This window comes from Scleropages formosus, chromosome 1 (genome assembly GCF_900964775.1).
Source record: "Scleropages formosus chromosome 1, fSclFor1.1, whole genome shotgun sequence".
Classification (NCBI taxonomy): domain Eukaryota; kingdom Metazoa; phylum Chordata; class Actinopteri; order Osteoglossiformes; family Osteoglossidae; genus Scleropages; species Scleropages formosus.
The window spans coordinates 33,114,349-33,136,570 of NC_041806.1; the positions used below are offsets into that span (position 1 = coordinate 33,114,349).

Below are 22,222 nucleotides of genomic sequence, written 5' to 3' on the forward strand. Positions count from 1 at the left end.
TAACACACACCTGACAAGGATATTTCAAAATTGGAAGCATGTTTAATATTGCTCTACTGTTATCCTGAAAGGCATAATTGTAGTTACACATGTCAACTGACTGTAGTTGCAGGTCATAGGTCTCTGTCTTTGCATTGAACAATATATACAATGTAAAATAAATACATTTACACAATTGACATATTGTTGGAGCACACGTTATGATACACATCACAAAAATATACAGTTAATTGTTTTACAGATGTAGAGCACATCTAGAACTACTGAAATGGTTCTCACTACAGGTTTCGGCAACTCCCGGATGGAAAATTTCACCGTCGTTCCTTGATTAAACGTTTAAATTATTCTTCCATTCTCTTTTTCGAGTAAAACTGCCACAAATCACTTTTATTGGATGGCAGGTGAAGTGTTATTTTTAAATAATTTAAATACAACCAAGAGCACCCATAATTTTTTCTATAATAAAAATAGCAGTTGTTTTTTTTTTATTATTTTATAATATTACTCCTATCATTTGAATGCAAAATAGTCCAATAAATACAGCATTATGATGAAATCAATCACAAAGTATAACATCTGAAACAATTATATTGCTTCAAATAAGGAAAGAAAGACTTTTAAAAAATTTGTTGTTATGGCTAAATAATACACCTTGCCTATATTAAATATTCTTGTAAGGTGTTGAAAGACACAGCAAAATACTTTAAGCAGAAAGCCCTAGTGTTTGTTCAATATTTCATATGATCAAAATGCCATACAATGTTGGGTTAATCTTAAAGAAATAACCAATATGCTATTGTCATGGATTCAGATAAAATCCACCTTGATATTTAAATGCAGCTTTTATTTCTGTTTCACTGGACAAGGCAACATTTTCAAACTTGATACAGTCGGGGTACATCTTCTATGGTACAAGGGCGGGGTTCCTGTCATTTGACTTTAGCCTTTCATCAAGCGTCCCTGACATACTTACATACCTACATCAGTTGAGATGAAACCCCTTACCAAAGGCAGTTCATCCCATTCCGTGTTCAAAATATATTGTTAAACAACAATTAAAACATGGAAATATGTTCCTCCGCAATCCCAAAAATGCAAAAATGTCAAAAAGAAAATAGCACCTTCCCCCTGGAGGCAAATGGACACTGAAGGGTTGACCTGTGGTCACGGCAAAACACGTTGAGCTACTGATCACTGCTAGTTCACCCGGAACTGCTATGGATGGTTCTAGAATCACAGTACAGTTACCTCTTGAGCCACGGTCTATTGTCTCATATAGCAACTCAATTGTTGACGCACAGAATTTATTGACGTGTACGAGAGAGAGAGAGAAAAAAAACTTCTAACACCCACCTCCTTCCCCATGTTTTTTTGTTTAAAAATACACAATATTGTCAGAAAAAAAAACTTAATTGCACCAAAACAAAAGGATTCTTTGTCCTTCACTACCTCAAAGGGTATGATATCAGTGATATAGTTTCTCAGTCAGGAAGGCATTATGTACAGCATTTCTTTAAAATAAATATACAACTGATTGTTTATAAATACTGAAACCCTTGTTAATTTTTAAACCTAAGATATACATTGTTTTTCTAAGAGAAATGTTTACACAGATTATCCCTTTTATATATGTTAATAAAGTCTTTTAAATAAGATTACTTGATGACAGAGATTTTTTTTTGGGGGGGGGGAGGGGGGGGGATCTGTTGAAGTAGCGCTTATATGGAAGAGCCTTATTATAGCAGATATAGTAGTGAAAAGCACGCCGCTGAAGTCTCCTGAGGATGTGCACATCCAGTACCTTCTCCGATTCTACCCTGTGTCTAAAAAGCAGACGGCACAAGAACCGGAGTCATCACGACGGGTACAAGACATCAGCTTTTGGATGCAAAAAAAACGGAGACAAGAAAAAGAGCAAAAGTACCTTGAGAAAAAAGTACCGTTAACAAGACACGATGAATAGTCTACGTACAGCTTGTTTTTTCATTACTTTTCCCCCTTTGTTCCAATAATATATCTTAGTTTTACAGTCTATTCATTTACAATACACAATGGTATGGTATGGAGAGTAAGAAATTAAAAGGACCCTTACTAATATTTATATATTTTTTTTTTAGAAAATAATATACACTACGGTAATTTTAGATTTACATGTTTAGACTATAGACTGGAATGACCCCAGGAGAGGGTAGCAGGTGCCATTTCTATCAGGTTATACCCTTTACTTAGATTTTACTGCGATCTTAACGTTAAAGGTTCAAAAAACAGAGGAAACATTGACCCGACAGCCCATATCCTGAACTTCGTAGGCATTATTTCCTTAACAATAGCAATAAAAATATACTGTTGTTGAGAGGTCAATATGTTATTGAAGATATGAATGATGCATAATTCATATTTAATCATCTTGCTTAAGCTAACTTTTTTGCTGCATTCCACACCTAAGTACTCTCGGCAGAATCTAGTAGAAAATGGCAAGGAAAATACCTAAATTATATCAGAGCGAAAAACATATTTGGACCAAGCTTGACAAAAACGTAAATTGCATATGTGTTCGTGTGCACCTTTTCAGAGATGACTATTGCTTGCAGAGGATTAGGTTTCTCACAACTGATTAATACAGTGGCTGGAAGTGGCAAAGACGATACAGAAGGTCAATTAATCATACAAAAAATATTAAAAAATCACAAATGTCTCCCTTTTAAATAGTCCTTTTTTGTTCCTCACCGCTATTTTCATCTACACAAAGAGAAATGCTCAAACCGTAAATAAAACTTTTCGTATTGCAAGGATGAGTAAAGCTTCCACTTTCCCTGAAAAGGTCACCAAAAAATTATATATATTTGTATTTATATAAAAAGAATTACTCGGAAGACGTAAAAGGAAAGCTCTAAGAAATCAAACAGACTGAAATATTTGAATGGAAAGGCTGCCGTGAGAAGCAGTTAATTCAAACATCTGTTTGCCCACCAGTTTTTCCGAACGGCGCCTCTAGAATCTAATACTGCATTCAGTCAACGCGACGTGCCAGACTGTACTGCAAAGGGTAACGTTTCACTTTGATTCCTTCCTTACAGGGGAGATGCACTGAAATGTGTGTAATAATTCATGTTTTGCTGGCATCCACTGAATGGACCTCCATTCTTTGGCAGGGCTGGCTTTTGTCCTCTGTTCTGCTTCGGGATTTTATTTGGAAAAACGAGGAAAGAGAGAAAGAGAAAAAAAAAAAAGAAAGAAAGAAAGAAAGGAAAACGGACCGGGTTCGGCTGCGCAAGAGCCGCGCCGGAAACTCAGGAACAGCAAGCTGGAAAAGCCGCTTCACATTCTCGCCGCAGAACTGTCGGCGCGGCGCGGGCCGGCCGTGGTTCACCCTCGTCATTTACGTGTTAGAGATGCGTTAGAGAGTTGTCGTGAATGCCGTGTGATGTTATTACCGATTCCCCCGTGTTATTTTTCGTAGCTTCCAGTGGCGATGGAGAAAGCCAGCACCCTCCTTGTGAGGAAAATCTCGAGCGCAGAGCCTGGTCATCCCGCTCTGCCTCTCCCCGCTGGGGGGGAAGACGGAGGGGAAGACGGAGGGGGAGGCCGTCAGACCTTGGCTTCCAGAAGCTCCAGGAAGAGTTTGTGCATAGGCACCTTTCCGTCCTGCTTGATGCTGTAGAAGTGCTGCACGGCCTTAGCGGCGGTCTGCCGGAGGAGGGGCAGGGTCATGATGAGCTTGCCGGCCCGCCGTGGGTCTTCCGCATGCTGCCCTGCCTCGTAGTCCTGTAGGGCCTCGTGCAACACGTCCTGGAGCTTCTGCACCGCGTCCACGTCTTCTATGTGCATGGAGTCTGCCGGGGTCACACGGGGGGGGGGGGGGGAGAGGTCAGTGTCTGCTGTCCCCATATGGCACCGCAACCCTCCATTCCCCAGGCGGCAGGTAGCATGACAGTTAAGGACATGGACTTGCACCCTGAAAATTGCCACTTCCAGCTTTACTCTCTTTTCCTACTGCAGTCACCTTGAAAAGGACTCTTACCACGATGTTCTCACACAAATGCATGAAACTGTATCCGAATACTATGCATTTCTGGTAAAAAGCTTCATAAGGCGACACATTATTAATTACAGTCAGCTCTGACATAATCTGTTCTTAGATATTTATACATCTATCTAAGACTACCGGGGCTGTGTTATTAAAGTGATAGACAAAAGTCAACTTATGTGGGATTCCAAGCGTAAAGCAAAACACTGATAAAAACTATTACATTATATATAAATTTGTGTGTTTTTATCTATATTATATTATATTATCCGGGGGATGAAGCAGCACAGTGGGTTTGGCTGGGTCCTGCTCTCCGGTGGGTCTAGGGTTCAAGTCCTGCTTGGGGTGCCTTGTGATGGACTGGCATCCCATCCTGGGTGTGTCCCCTCCCCCTCCAGCCCTGCGCCCTATGTTGCTGGGCTAGGCTCCAGCTTGCCGCAACTCCCCTCGGGACAAGCAGCTTTAGACTGTATATGTATATATATTATAAAATCTGTATGGGTACAGACCCAGGTACTGTGACCATGTACATTTTGAAACATAAAACTGGTATTAACTGAAATTATTCCGTCAATTAAACATTATAGTCATCCTTGTTGATGACGTTCACACGCAATGAAAGAGTAACGCAGCATTACGCCACTCCCAGTACCTTGTCAGGTCATTGTTATCAATGCACAGTCACTAATTCACGTTACTGTTGCTCAGAATGTTTGCATCCATATGACCGTCGAGCAGCAATGTATCTTGGTCTCCGTGTTTCCGCTGAAGCCGTACGGATCCCTGAGCCGTCCCTGATCCTGAATGAAGGACCCCTGACCCCCTATGATACGTGTGCGCAGAGCCCGTGCCGAGCAGGGGCTGACAAAGCAGCCCCCGGAGAGAGCTTGAGACTGTCACGTGTGACGTGACACAGAGGGAAGAAAGCCCGAAGCGGGTGACACAATTAGGAAGACGCGGCGCAGCATTTCATTACACAGGCTTTTGGCTGAATATGATTTTTAACACTGTTCTCCTTGAGTGTGAAGTTCATTCTCTGCTATTGAGCTCAGTTTTTTTCTAAAGGGACCAATTGTTGAAACCCAACACAAGTGTATGGCCATGTGATGAACTGTACTCTGTCACACTTTTATTTAGTCACCTGAGCAATGTCTTCACATTATAATATACCTTAATCAGCTATTAATAATCAGGTGTATAGGCATTCAAATGTTTACCCGATAGATTTGTACTGTAAATGCTTCATGCGCAGGAGGTGTGGTGGCACAGTGGGTTTGGCTGGGTCCTGCTCTCCGGTGGGTCTGGGGTTCAAGTCCCGCTTGGGGTGCCTTGTGATGGACGGGCGTCCCGTCCTGGGTGTGTCCCCTCCCCCTCCAGCCCTGCGCCCTATGTTGCTGGGTTAGGCTCCGGTTCACCACGACCCCTCTTAGGAGAAGTGCTTTCAGACTCTGTGTGTGCATGTGCATTTCTTCATAGTGTTCATTCTTAATTTTTTTGAATAAAACGCTTATGCAGTGCGAGACCATTTGTAGTCTGTTCTTTCCTTTTTCTGTTTCGCAATCGATAACCGGGAGGGGGCGTATCAAGAAATGAGTGGCTTGCAGATTGATGGTTGTAAAGCTGAGTAAACCATCCTTAGTGGAGATATCTCTTCAAAGCGGTAATGTAACCAGTCGAACTTAAATCTACGACCTCTGTGCATCTTTTTCTTCCTTTTCCTCAATATAGTGCCAACAAACAATAATTTTTGTAAAGCAAAACGATTTGCAAATTAAATCAGCTCTAAAGAACAGTGCAGCCCTTCAAAGCTTCATGCATGTACACGAGGCTTACGGAAAAAAAGCCAAAACGTCATTAGATCGTACGAAAGGACAGAAGCGGAAGTGAACAATGGTGCCAATTCGCGATCTCTTTGCATCTCTTTGCCTCTCAGGGGTCTACTTTGTCAGCCCCTGCTTGGCACTGGCTCTGCACACACATATCATAGGGGGTCAGGGGTCCTTCACTCAGGATCAGGGACGGCTTCAGTGGAAACACGGAGACCAAGATACATTGCTGCTCGACGGTCATATGGACGCAAACATTGAGAGCAACAGTAACGTGAATTAATGACTCTGAGCAAATGTCTTAAGGAAGAGGTGCAGAACACAAACGAATACAATCATCTTCTAATGAAAACAACTCTTTTCCGTTAAAAACCAAATCATTCCCACCGGTCATTTGCTCTGATTGCAGAGATTAGCTATTAAGCGCAAAATCGGTGAGGAAAATAATTTGCGTTCAGAGTCAGGTGCCCACTGCCTCAGAACATCCCAGACAGACAGCTGAGCGCTAGGGGGGGCTACCTCTGGACAGACACGAGCAAGTGAAAGCAATCTGCTTTTTCATTTTTCGGCGTGGCCGAGCCCAGCCTGGGATTGATCGTCGCATATGGCCCCAGAAAACAAACTGTCAATACCTTGAGTGTGGCAGAGTTTGAAACGAAGAGCTGCCTGCCCGCTCAAGCCGGTCATTGCATCCCATTTAGCGGATTTTATTGGCATTTCCTTCTTGTAATTAAAGGGAAAACTACTGGCCGGTAACCAAGATAAAGTTCAAACATGCAGGCAAAACTGGAGGAGACAGGGGACGACAAAGGAATTTTGATGGGGGGCCGACGTCAAGCCCGCTATTGACATCTCTGCGCCTAATGATTGGAACGCTGTTAAAAGTGATCTGAGATGAGCTTTATGCTAACACAACAGCTGGTTACACGGATGTTAAGGGAGACACGGAGGCTGGCAGCGTATGGTGGGACGCATATATATTCATGACCATAACTTTATGATCGTCCCCAGATAAGCTTTTACACAGCCGCTACTCCTGTATTGTATGTAAATGTTTGTGCACCTTATAAAAAAAAAATAAAAATTGAAGGAAGGTGATCAGGATTCATCTATCCGGCGTTTTATGCACCTACTCGAGCGATGAACATCGGTGCATCCAGTGGAAAGTAACAAACTAGGTTTACTTAATCACGTCTGCAACTATGTCTTTTTCTCTTAATGTAGTGCACAAATTGTATTTTTGCTGAGATGTACGTCGCTTTGGAGAAAAGCATCTGCTAAACAAATAAATGTGGCGGCATGGGGGCACAGCAAGTAGCGCTGCTGTCTCACAGCCCCTGGGTGGTGGGAGAGAACATGGGTTCGATCCCCGATCAGGCTGTGTGGAATTTGCATGTTCTCTGCATGGGTCTCCTCTGAGTGCTCTGGTTTCTTCCCACAGTGCAAAGACATGGTGTTCAGGTTCCCCATAGTGTGTGAGTGACAGAGAGACTGTGTGTGTTCCACCAATGTATGGATGAGTGACCCATTGTAAGTAGTGTATCTAGCAGTGTAAATCACCTTGGTGAATAATGTGTGTGGGCTGGTAGCGCTACATAGAGTTCATTGCTTGAGAGAAAAGCATCTGCTAAATAAATGTAAATATATGCATGCATGTGATTACATGTGTATACACAGGGCATCGTGCCTGAATCATTTCACTGAAAATTCGCTTGTAAGCTTACTCCTTGAAAGGCACCCTCTCTGTGTTTGCTATTTCAATGACTGCTAGTCACTAGGGTAAATTATATACATGCAAACTGCTAAATGTATACATTTAACATTTTTGCATTGTGGGAAAATCTACGCACCTGAATTAGCGAGCGCAATTGCTTTGAGGGTTACGAACTCCTCCTTCTCCAACTTCATGCTCTTGTATTTCTTCACCAACTGCAGGATGGCGTTGTTGAGGTCCAGCAAACCAGCAAGTTTGGACTGGTCCTCGTCCATGATGTAATCTTCAGCATAGACCAACTTGTCCTCGAAAGGCAATGAGCGATACACCACCCGCAGGATCAAGATCTCCATCCAAGCGCTCTGCAGTAGACTCATCTGGTCTGCCAGAGAGAGCGTGGAGAATCCTGTAAGGAGACACAGAAATGGGCAGGGGGGAAGGACAGGAGGACCAGTTGAAGTTACAGCACTGCAACCAAAGGTCATTATTAACAAATGATGGAGCACATAATGGGTGGTTAGTACAGCTGCCTTTGGATCCAATGCTTGTAGGTTCTAGTTTCATCTCCAGCTATGGCACCTTTGAGCAAGGTACTTACCCTACATTGCTCCAGTGAAATTACCCAGCTGTACAAACGGGTGAATCGTTGTAAGTAGTTTAATGTTGTAAGCCGCTTTAGTGAAAAGAGTCAAGTAAGTAAACAAACGAAGATGTCAACGTCACACAAAGACATCTGTGCTGTACATATTTGACAGTGTTCCTCACAATATGATGCCAGAGGTCACTTTGCAGCGATGGATTTCTCTCCACGAAATGCAGCACTGATTGATCCTGTCTGTTAGTAGCATTTCAGATGTTTTATTTTTCAGCACAATAAAAAGACAAAAATTTGCTCACTCTGTTCCCAGTTTGTTGAATATCTGAGCCTCAACCAGTTTATGTTTCCAAGAAAAAAAACATTTCAGTGACCTAAAAATACAAAAATTAACTTCAGTTCCTATAGAAGTGTCTAAAAGTACATATTGCTAATAAGCAATTAATGAGCATTTGCCAAATTCCACGCTTTGCTCTTCCTGGGCCTATGGCTTCGCCGAGCGGATGAGGTTTTTTCACTAATGCCATCAACAGGCATGATGCAGGTGGAAGGAGGATGGGACAATGTCCAACCTTCCGACGGGTCTTCCGCCGCAGGATGACTTCATTCGTAAACCCCCCGTTGCTGCGATCGCAAGCAGTAAGGGGCTCGTCAGGCGCTGCATTTCCGACCATTGTTTATCCCAGGCGCTGATTTATTATCCTGACGTGTGAACATCTCTGATCTCATTAGGAGCAGCCGTGCAGCCAGTTGGTGCCTTTCCTGGCCTGCTGACGAAAGCCAGAGTGCCAGTTGGCAGGGACACCCACCTCCACTTAATAAAATCATCAATGGGGATTAGAAGAGAACTTCTGAAGGGGCTGTTCAACAGGAGGCTGCTGCAGTCCCGTGAGGAGGCCAGCTGTGATATCCCCTAAAAAAAGGGGTCCCATTGACTAATACCACTGAGTCATGCCAATGACTGATACTGCTCACAGGAGCATAAGAAAGCTGAGCCTATATCAAAAAAATCACAGCATTCATACAGCAGATTTTTAGTTAATGGCTTAAACAGAAAAAAGGTGTACATATATATATTATATATAGTATATAGGAAAACGTAAATTAAGTATTAACTAGTGTCAGAAATGTGCTTGATTGCATTCATATTGTAACGACCTGCATAACTGGTGTTTAGGCGGGAAGATTTGCTGACTATAAATAGTTGCATTGTGGGTAACTCGTAAATAGCTTGTGCAACCACTGGGGGCACCTCTAGGGGAAATGATGGGGCAGGTCCTAGCGGAAACCGGGTCATTGGATTGAGAATATTATTTTTCTGTGTGCAAACAAACAAACAAACAAACAAACAAACAAACAAACAAACAAACAACAACAACAGGGATAAATGCTGTCTGTGTTCTTCTTTGTCTCATCCAAGCCCATAGTAGTGAGTGCCATGATATTAAAAACACAATGTACAGAAAAACAAGAGATGTCACTCAAATTTACTTCCAAAAATGTACTTGATATACTCACAGTGAATAAAGAGCAGAAATAACATGCTCTGTAGAGAGGTTAGGTTTAGCTGAGGTGAATAGAAGGACGGATGAAAGGAGCAAAATGAAAGCAGGATGGGGAGGGGGGGCAGTGAGGTGGCAGATGGACAAACATGGATCAAGCCCATCATGTTCCACCTCCCCTGTGGTGACCCAAGCCCCCCGGCACTGCTGTTAGTAAATAATTAGATGTACGCGTTCTGCAATCGCCACACATCTCTTTGCCGAATAATTAAAAGCAAGATGATTGGTTTATTGAGTGGAAGGAAGAACTTTTTTCTTTTTTGCCTTGTGAGGGTGAGTTTTGTCAGCAATTTTATCAGGGGGGCCGGTACTTTTACGGCTGTCGTGTTAGTGGCAGTGTCCAATTTTTCTTATCTGGCTGATTAATACGAATGCTGTTTCAGAACACATTAATTAACAGATACAAATCTACATTCTCGCAGATGGATCAATACGAGGAATAAAAGCAGCATCAGAATACGTTTGCTATTGATGATGAAGAAATATCCCATCTGACATTTATGTGTGCAGCAACAGAAAGGTCCATTACAGGCCTTTTTAATCCCTGTTAGTGCTTTAAAACCCATTTAATTGTAATATCAGATCTAATATGCCATCAAATATCATCTCTGTCATGTAATAGATCAGATAAACATGATAGCAATAAAACATCAATCTAGAGACCTCTGTTTCAAGCCTTTGCTTGCTAAGATTACAAATACTGGAAATATATTTGTGTTGTATATGTTAAAGTGCAGATGTTGTTGCATTTATACACACACACACACACACACATTTTCAGAACCGCTTGTCCCTTACGGGGTCACGGGGAACCAGAGCCTACCCGGCAACACAGGGCGTAAGGCCGGAGGGGGAAGGGGACACACCCAGGACGGGACGCCAGTCCGCCGCAAGGCACCCCAAGCGGGACTTGAACCCCAGACCCACCGGAGAGCAGGACTGTGGTCCAACCCACTGCGCCACTGCGCCACCGCACCCCCTTGTTGCATTTATATTTTAATAAATTTATACTGGTGTGACTGAAATGTACTACATTATTTTCTGATTGTGGTTCCTCTGCTTACTGAAGTTATCCTACGCATTTGTGTCAGATCGTTTTACATTTATTCATTTAGCAAACCCTTTTCTCCAAAGTGAGGTACATCTCATAGAAAATACAATGTGTTCATTAGATTAACAAAAGAGATGCATAGTTTCAGACGTGCGATTCTTAAGTATGGTTTGTTTCCTTCACCATACGAGCCAATGTTCATCACACGGGTAGCTCCATAAAGCTTTATCAGAATATCCACGATCCTGATCACCTTCCTAGAATTCTTTCTTTGAAGATACATTTACGTTACATTACAGGAGTAGCTGTATAAAGGTATATTCAGGCATGATCATCTTAAAATTATAATGTATGAAAATTTACACTTTTACATGAACTTAAGAGTTCATGGGCAAAGTGAGTCTGGAAGAGGTGATTTTTAAGACCCTTTTTAAATGTGGACAGAGATTCAGCAGTTCTGAGTAAGAGGGGGAGGTCGTTCCACCACTCTCATCCTTGTACAAAGACACAAAATTGTACCCTGTCCCCTCTAGTAGAAGCCCACGGACTCCAGAAGGCTAGACATTTAACTCGCTGCGTACAACAGACTCTTAACCCTCCCCAGTCGGTGCCAAAGGCGCTCGCTGCCATTTCCAGTCATCCTCCCTCCCTCGGACAGCCAACACCCAGCCCTTTTGTAACACGGCGAAGCATCTGGATGTTCTACGGGCATGCTCAAAAAGCATGCCTTGTCCCTGGAAGACGCGGCACTTTCAAGAGCAATGAGCGTTTGTGCGTGGCACGCCGTGGTGACAGGAAGGGGCTGCAGTGCTCAATTAACCCCTGCCAGGCTCGTCCGGGGACAGAATGTCCCGTGGCGTGTGAGCGGTGCTCACGGCTCCTGGGCGCGGGGCCACGGTGGAGCGCTCTGCTCCGGCTTCCAGAGCACCACAGCCTCGTCCCTTTCTGGAGGCACTGAGCTAATAACCGCAAATGGAAACTGACTACCGAAGCTGGATATCTTTGTGCCTCATCCAAAGAGAATAGTCCTCCTTCACCTTACAGCTCTGTGCATATATTCTTACTTTCACTATTATTCAGTGTACTCTCATTTAGAGCACATCTCAGACAAATCTAGATTATTGCAGTATCATGGGTTTGAATGGGGCAAAGAAAGCACCGGCACCCCGTCTTACAGGATCTATAGCTATAACCAGTCTTCCTGAAATTTTTAGCAGACACAGTCACCCCATCATTTCCCCCGAAAGTATCCCTATTGGTTACACGCGCTATTTACAAGTTACCCACAATGCAACTATTTACATTGAACAGGTTTCCCTCCTAAAACAGTAACGCGGGTCACACACACACACACATTTTCAGAACCGCTCGTCCCAGACGGGGTCACGGGGAACCGGAGCCTACCCGGCAACACAGGGCGTAAGGCCGGAGGGGGAAGGAGACACACCCAGGACGGGACGCCAGTCCGCCGCAAGGCACCCCAAGCAGGACTCGAACCCCAGACCCACTGGAGAGCAGGACTGTGGTCCAACCCACTGCGCCACCGCACCCCCATCAACGCGGGTCATTACATTATTATTTAAAGTTAAGGCACCTAAACAGGATATGAGTATGATTGTTCTTATTTTGAAAGATGTCTTAAGACATAATTCCATTGTTATAAGAGAAATTACCCTGTGAAATATGTTCCTCTATGTCCGTGCTTGTGACTTGTTTAATGTTGCACTATGGAAACGCTTAGACTCTGTACCGCAGCCGTAACACGATAACGTGAAAAAGATCTGCTGCAACTAATATAGACGTGTATAAAATTAGTAAAAGACTTTCTGACTTGTTTTAAGGCTGTCTGCTCATTCATTTGGAGATCACGAGAGGAAGAAGATGGAATGTAGAGCTCAGCACAACTTCGGCTTCCCCCTCATACGCTCTCTCGCTGAACTGAGCAAACGCACGGCTGGTAGCAAATTGCAGTATTTTAGGATAAAATCAGTGTTAAGATTCCAGTGACATAAATAACAAGAGGCGTCCAGTACGGAACGATATTTGTCCGGAGCAGGATGTCCTCGTCCCGGTCCCGCACAGCTCCCCGCTGAATACGTTTAATGGGAGTGACACGCAGAAGTGATGACAAGTGCCTCCAAATAGATACTTTTACCACGGCTCACCTTTTATCTCCCCAAAACACGGGTGTAAAAATCGCAGTGTCAGACTGAGCTGGTGAGAATGGAAGGGATTTGGGGTGCTGTTAGTCTGGCGTGCCTCTGTCCCCGCCTTCATTTCAAACACAGGTTATCAGCTAGGCAAATATTCAACTGTCAGAGTGGGGCACCGTGAAGCAGTACGACGAGGCGGAGGACCACGGCTCTGACCTCTGCTTTTCTCAAGGGACGAGACAGCATTTCCTCATTCACCAAGCAAATTGCCTGCTGTAGCTTCCAGTCCATGTAAAGGCGTGATTCTGTTCGAAGGTATTGGACTCTGACAGTCATTTTTGCTAAAAACATATACTGTATTATCATATTGTACAATCAAGGGGCGTTCAGAAAGGACAGGCAATTTCATCACTAATTAAAACTCAGCATTGACATATTGTTGGAAATTGAAAAAAAGTTTTCCGTCTTTCATCGCAACGACACCCGGTTTTTGGGCATGGGTTGTTGAGCCAGGGTTTGCCGTATGGAGGTTTTACACGAGGCATGACCGACATAAGAACTCAAATGAATATCTTGCATTCCACTGACAATGAAATACGATCGCGTATCCAAGTACAATAATTACAGGTGGTCCCCGATTTACGATGGGGTTACGTTCCGAGAAACCCACCATCAGTCGAAAATATCGTAAGTCGAAAATGCATTTAATGCACCTAACCTACCGGACATCATAGCCTAGCATACGTGTGATGCGCCTTCATGCTGGGCAATTACCTTGAGTTTCTTCTCCAGAGTAATTGCCCTACTCTTCTTCTTCCCAGTAGCAGAAGACACAGATGGGTCTTCGCAGATGACGTTATGGGTGCAGAATGCACAGCCACGTGGCAGACTGGGAGATGCGGATGTCTGCCGCTGCCCAGCATCGCGGGAGAGTATCGTACCACATATTGCTTGTCCGGGAAAAACTCAAAATTCAGAATTCGAAGTATGGTTTCTACTGAATTTCTGTCACCAGCTCACCATCGTGAAGTTGAAAAAGTAAGTCGAACCATCGTAAATCAGGGACCGTCCGTATTACCTATGGCACCGTCAGCATTATTACGATGACTTATGTAACAGAAAAAGTTCAGTGTTCAGCGCCAGCAACTTGAATAAAACCCCAAGACCTGTTCTGAACAATCTTGCGAAGCGGATACGCATTCCGATTTGGCGTTTGTGAATTGATGTCATCACAAAGCCTATTAATAAAATTTGGCTTCCTCCCCTTATGTGTGTTCAGAAAATGTTGCCATTATGATGGTGCTATAAAGGGTATTGCATTTTTTACTGGACTCCACACTATTCAATTCATTCCACATCAAACTCCCTCTGTGCATCTAATCCACAAATTCAGATTATCATTTCGTTACACCCTGCATCGCAGGACTAAAACTGTAATATTGCCGGAGCGTTGGTGAAATGTCATTTTGTGAGCTGGGTTTTATTGACATTTATCTCCCAGCGCATGAGCTACTGCAAGAGAGAGACAGGGAACAAGATGTCTTTCGCCGAACATAATTGTTTTACAAACGGCAGGATTGTGGAATTCACCGTGGGGAAAAGGGATGCGGCGTCGCTGGTTAATCACAAAGTCGAGGACAGCTGCTTGATTCCGCTCTAGCTAATTAGCAATGGGCCGACTCTTAATTGCATCTTTCCGAAACGATTCGGAGCGGAGATTAATTCTAAATACACCGAGGCGGATGGTTGAGATACCATGGATTACTGTACGGACCGCATTTTTCCACTTAATTAGATATCGGAATGAAACGGCAACAGTCATTGTTAACGTAGCAGGCGGCAGAGGTCTGCAAAGCTTTGGTTCCTGGACTGCAATAAAGGGACCGTCATAGAGAGGTGCGCACAGATGGGTCAACGTGGGAGCGTCGCGCCGGGAAGCCATCGAAATGCCATCAGAATGAACATAATTATTTCCTGCATTCTCATAAAGTCCTCTCGCTCTGCTTCTCTCCTAGGAACTTCTCTCGCAGCAACTGCCATGGCAGCGAAGCGGAGAGCGGCACGTAGCCAGAACCACGCTGCCGCTTTTGCACCAGGCAAACTGCAGCGTCGACAACATCCGGGGGACGCCGCGCACGGAAACACTTAGGGTTTGGGTTACGATCGGGGTTAGGGTTGGACTTTAGATGGGGACGAACTTCCACACGGCAAAAAAGCCCGTGTCCCAAGAGGCTCTTTCAACTCACTCTGCAGTTTGTTCGCACGTGCTTTGAAGCACAGGGCTCTCCTGACACACGTTGCAATGGGAAATTTACTCACTTAAAGCAGAAAAAAAAGCCAGTGGGAACCGTTTTTATACTAGACTTAAACCAATCTGTTGTTAGTAATCTAATCAGTGGGACTAAGCAGCTTATTGATTACTGCAGAGCTATCGGAGATCATTGGACAACGAAGAATAATGAGCCGAAATAGCGATAATGAGCATGGCCGTGCTGCTCTCCCTACAAGCCGTGCTTTTGTACGTTTCTGCTCACTTCAAGCTTCGCAGACTGTTCCTCTTGATTTTGACTCTGGCTCAGACATGGATCCCAAACCCATGAATACAAGCTACATGACCACTTGTCAAAAAAAGCGTACCCATTCCACTTTTTAATCTTTCCTTTACGGTCTTGCTCATCTTCAGCGGATTCGATGACTTTCCTCAACCGGTCAATTATTTGTGCTGCTGTTCGCTTTCATTAACCGCTTGTCCTCATCAGGGTTGCGGCTGTCCGGACCCTGTCCCAGAGCCCCAGAGTCACTTCTAAGATAGGACAGGTACACCCTGAATAGGATGCAAGTCCATTGCAGGGTAACCACACACACACACAAATTTATACACCAGGACTAATTTAGCATTACCAGTTAAACAGCCTCTTAAACTTAGTAAACCGCACCCCCCCCCACACACAGAAGCAATTTAGTATCCCAATTAAAGGTTGACAACGTAAGGAGCATATATTTTTGCTGTTGATCTAAACTGCATGTCTTTGGACTGTGGAAGGAAACCAGAGCACCCAGAGGAAACCCACACATACACAGGAAGAACAAGCAAACCGACCATGCAGGAATCCAACCCATGTCCTCCTGCATTGCCTGCGAGAGAGCAGGGCTACTCACTGCACCACGCCGCCCATTTGAGCTAGCTTTTTGTATGGGGTCCACACAGACTGAGCCACATTCGAACCTGTGCCCAAATAGCACAAGAGCTGTGATATCGCAGCACTATCTGCTACACCGCTGTGCTGTCCGTTACATGTGCTCAGTGCTCGAATCACCAATCCAACACTTTCGGTTTATCTAAAAATATGCTCAGTTTTTTTCCACTTCAGCACAAAAAGCGAAACGAAATGTTAATTTTAGAGAATTTGAAAAATGAAACAGATAAACAGCAAAAATATATGCTTACGGTGTACGACACCTTAGCAACACCGAGCGTGGGAAGACGAGAAAGAAAAAAAGAGGAAGAAATACCCTCGTGAATCTTTAACCACACCTCAAGAAAAGACATAACTTAAACTCCATGGCAATGACTACCTTTTAATTTCAAGAAAAGCCGTGGCTGAAACTCTTAATTAATTGTTCTACTACTGCTTCAGGGTCATTATGCAATGCAATAAGTGCCATGTAATTAGGAAATTTTACAGCCATTACTGGGGCCGATGGCTCGTATTTCATCATCAGGCAGACCCTACGGCTTCCAGGCCACGCGACGCCCTTTGATGAACTGCACAGAGGCCTATCGGGGTTGGACCATGACCAGGCCAGGCAGTGCTTATAGCTTATGCACAGATGAGGAAACATAAAGAAGAAATATAATAAGGACCTGTACACGCTGCCGTGGGCCACAGTTAGGTCCCGGTGAGGTCTCAGATACGCCAATACACAGGTTGGACTTCCATCAGGGTGCTGAGGCTGTGCGTGACCACCGCATACGGGACCAGTGAACCACCGTTGCACCCTCGCTCCCACCGAACAAAGGCAACATGCTGTTGACGACAGTTTTAAAGCCACACGGTTATGACTGGATCGAGTTTGTTTCGTAACCACTGAGACACGAACGTCAACAAAAACAGAGGTGTTTGCTGAACAAACACGTACGAAAAACCGGCAGAAAGAAGCCACATATAACAGAAAGAAGATGATGCAGAACTGAGATTTAACGGTGAAAGGTGAATTAAGTAAAAGAAAAAAACTAAGGGGCTAACAGAGAAAAAAAGCATATGAATCTGAAACAAGTTGCAAATAAATATTATTTTATGAAGTCTGTCAACTTAGACTTGATCAAACTCATGCCAGTTTACCAGTCCAGATCTTCACAATGAAGAACAACGTAGCCTTGGAGACGAATTTACTCCTGTGTTACTACCATGTTAAACTGTAATTTTAAGAAATACTGAAAGATAGCAGGATTTTTACACCAGTTCAGAAGGCAACCTCCTTTTCTTTCATTCAGGCTTATAGCTCATAACTTTGTCTGAGATGACTGATAGTGAAAGGTACACAAACATTGTCTGAACTGCTTATCCCATATGGGGAGCCAGAGTCTAACCTGGTAACAAAGGGCATAAGGCTGGAGGGGGAGGGGAAACACCCAGGACGGGACACCAGTCTGCTGCAAGGGACCCCAAGCAGGACTTGAACCCCAGACCCACTGGAGAGCAGGACCCAGTTCAACCCACTGTGCCACTGCAGCCCCTTAGTGAAAGGATATCAAGATTATAAGGATTTACCCATTTATACTGCAGGGCACTCTTACGGTATCAATTAAAGGTAAGTACTATGACCAAAGAAACTACAAAAGGAATGGGATTCCAACTGGGGACATCCAGAAAGTAATGTGACGGCTGTAAAACTATGCTTTTTGCCGCAGCTATGTGTTATATCTATAAAGGAAAGAATACATACTGTACTTTCATTTTTAATCCAGCCACAGCATCCAGTCAATCCAGCAGGTTCTGGACGCTATTCCTTCCACCTCTGCTGGCGATGCCTATTTAACATTGCAGCATCACTATGCCCAATGGAAAGATATCTTTCCTGAGCGCTTCTTTTGAGGCACACTGCAGAGGTGGAGTTGGAGGTGGTCATAATGGGCACCCAATATCTCTCCGAACTTTGCATGAACCACCAGGAAAAGTGATGACGATGGGCCGAAGCCACAGTACATCCATCTATCTTTATATTCCGGCATCAGAAAATATTACGACCGAGAAACAACTGCTCATTGTCAAATGCACGGCTTTGATGCATCAGTTACTTACCGATGTGACGCATTTGCATCTTATTAGAAGGCGATTACTGGGCTTTCAAAAAGCATAGTTCAGGCGCAGTAAGATGGTTTGATTTGATTTACAAATGTAATCAAACTAATAAGGGAACAAAACGTGAAAACGCCCTATTTGTTCCCGAGAGGCAGTCGCCAATTCCGGTCTTTGCACGTTTCAGCCAGAGCTGCCCGGCTTCCCAGATGGGGCAGGCAGTCGAGTCACGGTCCTCCGCACCAAGGATGCGCGTGATGATCCAGGGAACAGACCGATGAAAACACAAACAAACAAGGCCTCTCCCGGGTTAGGCCCTTTTCCGCACCGCGGGGTTAATGAGGCCGCGTGAGCCGTGCTGCAGGGCAGCGACACCGTGACGGGTGAGGGGAACAGGCATCGTGGCAACATCTCATTTCTCCTCTCACTATCTCTTCAAGCCATAGAACAAAACGGGAGGACGGGGACCGGCTGTCAAGGGTGATTCAACTGTAGGTAATTCAAACCAGCAACCAAAGCCAGCAAAAGTACTTCCCAAATTTCATATATTCTTTACATATTCAGATGAAACGTAACGTTGCCCGTGAGTGAGTTCAGATCATTTTCAGACCACTGATAGGACCATGTCATGCGGAGCAAGATCGGGCAACATTTCGCTCTGTTACACACAGGGTTGCCGTGAGTCGTAAATGATTTGACGGCAACTAACTAACTAACTAGGACCATACACTATAAGGGCGAGGACTTTGTCCTCAGTTAAGTTCTTTTAAAAAACACCACGGGCTCGAATGTTCTAGAAGCGCTCAAGCGTAGCCCTGACCTGCGAATCACAGTTCCGCTTTACTTTTCCGTTGCTTCGAGACTGAAGGACCGTTGCGTGATTTTCTAAATGTTTTCAGACGTGTTCTTGATACGTCCAACACGCCTGCACACCTTCCGTTGCTGCGACCAGCAAAAAACGTGAACGTTATAATTGTAACAAGTGACTTGGAAATGCTGAAAATGCTTCTATTAGAATTTCACAGCGTCTGAGCCCGGAGAAGACAGATCGCAGGTGTGTGCCAAGTCGACCAGTGTTAGTGTGTGAGTGTGTTACCATGCAGGCTCTCAGCACTCTCACTGGGAGCATGCTGGGAAGCAGATCAAGGCTCCCGGGCACTGAAAGTGCTGACTGCGCCTGGCCCGTGAAGACCTGTCTCCGCAGAGTCACCTGGAGAGGCACCTTCTCCCTCAGCTCAGTGTGGTGACTCAGGGTTTTCGCTCTTGGGTCAGCCAGAGTGTGCATGTGTGTGTCCGTGCGCGTGTGCCTCGACGGTATATGAGCGAGCGCGCCATCTCTTTAAAAGGTTAATGAATCCCCTCTCCTGAGCCAGTGAAGGTTAAGCGCTGCCGAGGCTCTGGGTACCTGAGCGGAGGGAGCGCTGGATCGGAGCAGAGAGTGTCTCAGAGGATTAAGGGAGTCCTCCTCCACTTACGCAGACGGCGGGACTTAGCACTCGTACGCACTCGCAGCGCCTTGAGGTAAATGATATGTCGCTTTGCGAGCGGCACCATCCTTGAGGGCTCTCAAAACCTCAGAATAACACAATTCAGATTTGTCCTCTTGCGTTCCATCAAAAGAACGTGAACACAATACAGCATTTCTGCTGTCCTTCAAAGTCCCGTTTCTAGATTTCCAGAACTGGCACAGCAGGTTTGGCTGGTGCCTGCTGTAGGGTGAGTCCAGGGTTCGAGTCCTGCTTAAGAGGCCTTGTGATGGACTTGTGTCCCCTTCAGTCTCGTGCCCTGCGTTTCTGAGATAGCCTCTGGCTCACCTGGGATGAGTGTTTGTCGATGTTGGATTTCCTGAACTATACACTTTTACTATATTCAAATGTTTCCATTTTAAATTTGCTAAAACTTGATAAAAAATTGTCACATTTTGTACAGTCCAAGGGGGGCGTCGTGGTGCAGTGGGTTGGACCACAGTCCTGCTCTCCAGTGGGTGTGGGGTTCGAGTCCTGCTTGGAGTGCTTTGTGATGGACTGGCGTCCCGTCCTGGGTGTGTCCTCTCCCTCTCTGGCCCTACGCCCTATGTTGCTGGGTTAGGCTCAGGCTCCCCGCAACCCCGTATGGGACAAGCGGTTCAGACAATGTGTGTGTGTGTGTGTGTGTGTGTACAGGTCAAAGATAACGTGCATTTCATTGGGCCAAAGTGCGTCGGGGCCATCTATCAATCTGTATTTCCCGCAGAATAGAGCTGCACATCACTGAGTCTCTCTCATCCAGAGGTTTCTCAGTAGATGAGCGGCTCACACTAAAAGAGAAGGGGCTTTGCTTTGAAAACGCAACCTGAGGACCACAAGCGGACTAAAGACCCTGGGGGGAAAAAAGCACCTGATCTAAAGTAAAATCACTGTAACATGGCTTAATGCCTTTGCACACTCGCCCAATAAATCGGTGTCACTTTTCATGAAATAGTTCTTCATCTTCCTTTGACGTTATGTCCCGGTAACAAGCTTTTCAGGAGACGGACGTGTTCTATCGACACCCGTTTTCAACAACGGCGGTCAGAATGAAGAGAATGAGAGCGCTGAGAGTAACAGCCTTCTGCCCAGGGGCCGTCCCGGGGAAGCTCAAGGAGAGCAGCTATGGACTGGAGACATGTCATTGCCCTGACATGACATAACTTTCTGTGATATGGATCTCTCAGGTTGACTGAGCCTGTAAATACTGGTCATCTTGGGCAGGTGACACCTCATTCTGGTGAAGAGGTGGGTTGGTTCCTAGTTATCACACAGCCTGACTTAAGCTCCAGATTGTTATTATTTTTTAAAATAAGGTTCCAGGGCAAATATTTTAATCTGACATGTGGAGCGACAATGTGACGGACCAGAGAGCTGATAATCACCTTAGTGGGCTCCCCCGAACGCCAGCCGTAGCACTGTCCTTCCTCTCTCTCCACTATAGCCCAGGGTAGGGGAGAGCTGTTACCAGAAAGCCCCAAGGCGTCTACATAAACAGCTTTCTCTGCGGCTGAATTACATTGTGCAAAAACCAAAACATCAATATGGTCAAAACAGGCAGAGGGCGAAACCGAAGCGTAATTTCGAAAACCAAAAAGAGATGCTATCTGGAGGTATAAGATTCGTTACCACAGAGAAGACTTCCTCGTCCTTCTCGCCTGACACCGGTGAACAGGTTTTTCGTCCGATGAATGTCTGTTTCCTATGTAAATTTGTACACTGAATTCAAATATGTTTTCAGAATTTCTCTATCAGCCATAGTTTTTATGTACCGGCGTATTTACATATCATACTATGTAGTATAAGGGGCGCGGTGGTGCAGTGGGTTGGACCGGGTCCTGCTCTCCGGTGGGTCTGGGGTTCGAGTCCCGCTTGGGGTGCCTTGCGACGGGCTGGCGTCCCGTCCTGGGTGTGTCCCCTCCCCCTCTGGCCTTGCGCCCTGTGTTGCCAGGTTAGGCTCCGGTTCCCTGCGATCCCATATGGGATGAGCGGTTCAGAAAGTGTGTGTGTGTATATAGTATATCGGTACTGGTACTACTGTATATGGGGTATTTGAAACAAAAAGTTTGCAAAACATGGCTATTTTGATTGTTTGTGAAGTACAGTAGCTTATTTTTGATGAGCATGGCAAAAGATTTCACCAAGACATTTTGGATATGGAAAAACGGTACCGGGGCAAATGGAGTCTCAGTATGTCGGCAGACTATTGCCTGACACTCAAGAGGGATGTTCCTGAGGCCAAATACAGCCGAAAAGCATACACTCATATGTTTTACAAGTAAGTTTGTACATATTTTAGGTGTAATAACAGCTTTATTTATGAATAAGTAATATACATTCTTTTAAATTTAATTGCTTTGTATAGTGGTGGTGGTGGTGGTGGTGGAGCGGGTTTGGCCGAGTCCTGCTCTCTCGCCGGTTCGGGGTTCGAGTCCTGCTTGGGGTGCCCTGTGATGGAGTGGCGTCCCACCTTGGGTGTGTCACCTCTC

The 22,222-nt window shown here is 44.9% G+C and overlaps 1 protein-coding gene across 3 annotated transcripts in view; it reads right to left on the bottom strand.

The window, feature by feature from the left end:
* Positions 1-2,091: 2,091 nt before the first annotated feature.
* Positions 2,092-22,222, bottom strand: part of LOC108924134 (estrogen-related receptor gamma-like) — a 131,890-nt gene continuing 111,759 nt past the window's right edge. For all 3 annotated transcript variants that reach the window (XM_029256948.1, XM_018735328.2, XM_018735329.2), the window contains exons 6-7: positions 7,704-7,973; positions 2,092-3,833 (exon numbers count right to left, since the gene is read on the bottom strand). In XM_029256948.1, coding sequence (XP_029112781.1) covers positions 3,589-3,833; positions 7,704-7,973 — 515 coding nt within the window. In that variant the 3' untranslated portion in view covers positions 2,092-3,588. The remainder of the gene's footprint in view (positions 3,834-7,703; positions 7,974-22,222) is intronic.